At 54.0% G+C, this 809-nt stretch overlaps 1 protein-coding gene across 1 annotated transcript in view; it reads right to left on the bottom strand.

The window, feature by feature from the left end:
* The window catches only part of LOC112486571 (serine/threonine-protein kinase C-like), a 14,627-nt gene extending 14,541 nt beyond the window's left edge, over positions 1 to 86 (bottom strand). Inside the window, exon 1 of the mRNA XM_025053798.1 lies at positions 19 to 86. Coding sequence (XP_024909566.1) covers positions 19 to 86 — 68 coding nt within the window. The remainder of the gene's footprint in view (positions 1 to 18) is intronic.
* Positions 87 to 809: the final 723 nt, after the last annotated feature.

An 809-nucleotide genomic window follows, 5' to 3' on the forward strand; every position in this document is an offset into this window, starting at 1 on the left:
GTCCTTTCCCTGTCCCACCTGTCTATGTAGGGGGGCAGGGCGGAGGCGTAAACCCGGCGCAGAGACACCTTGTTCTCCGCCTCCATGTGTGTCAGGACCAGACTCAGCACGTCGTCGTGACGACAGGGCCTCCTGTGGGTGGGGGCGAGCACAGACGGGGCTTCTCGAAAACCAACATCAGGTCCAACAGACAGGACAGGACCAGCTGGAGGCGGGACAGGAGGAGGACGAGAGAGAAGACGTGGCAAAATAAAAGTCCCTCACACGTGCATGTGTGTATGTGTGTGTGTGTCTTACCTGTATGACTGCAGCCTCGGTGGTGAACAGGTGTTTGAACAAGGCTTCATACATGACGTCTGCTCTGTTGAACTGACGAAGCTCCGCAGCAGGCTGAGGCGCGCACACACACACACACACACACACACACACACTCAGATATTTCCAGAGATAAATAACCGTGTGTGTGTGTGTGTTTGTTCTTACAGTGTTGATTGACAATGTGATGCAGACAGCGAACTCCCAGCATGCAGTTCTCTGGTCTGAAGTGGTCATTGAGAAAGAGGGAGGGAGGGAGAAATCGAGGCAAGTGAGGCGAGAGAGAGGGGCGAGTGACCTAGAGGAGAGATGGAATTACAGAACAGTGTGTGAGCAGCTGGTACCTGGTGACACCAGGTGACATCAGATGGTACCATGTGGCGGTATGGGTCACCTGGTGTCATCAGTTGGTACCAGGTGACACTAAGTGGCATCAGTTGGTACCAGGTGTCATCAGTTGGAACCAGGTGACATCAGGTGACACCACGTGTCAT

This window comes from Cynoglossus semilaevis, chromosome 2, assembly GCF_000523025.1.
Source record: "Cynoglossus semilaevis isolate Cse_v1.0 chromosome 2, Cse_v1.0, whole genome shotgun sequence".
NCBI classification, from domain to species: domain Eukaryota; kingdom Metazoa; phylum Chordata; class Actinopteri; order Pleuronectiformes; family Cynoglossidae; genus Cynoglossus; species Cynoglossus semilaevis.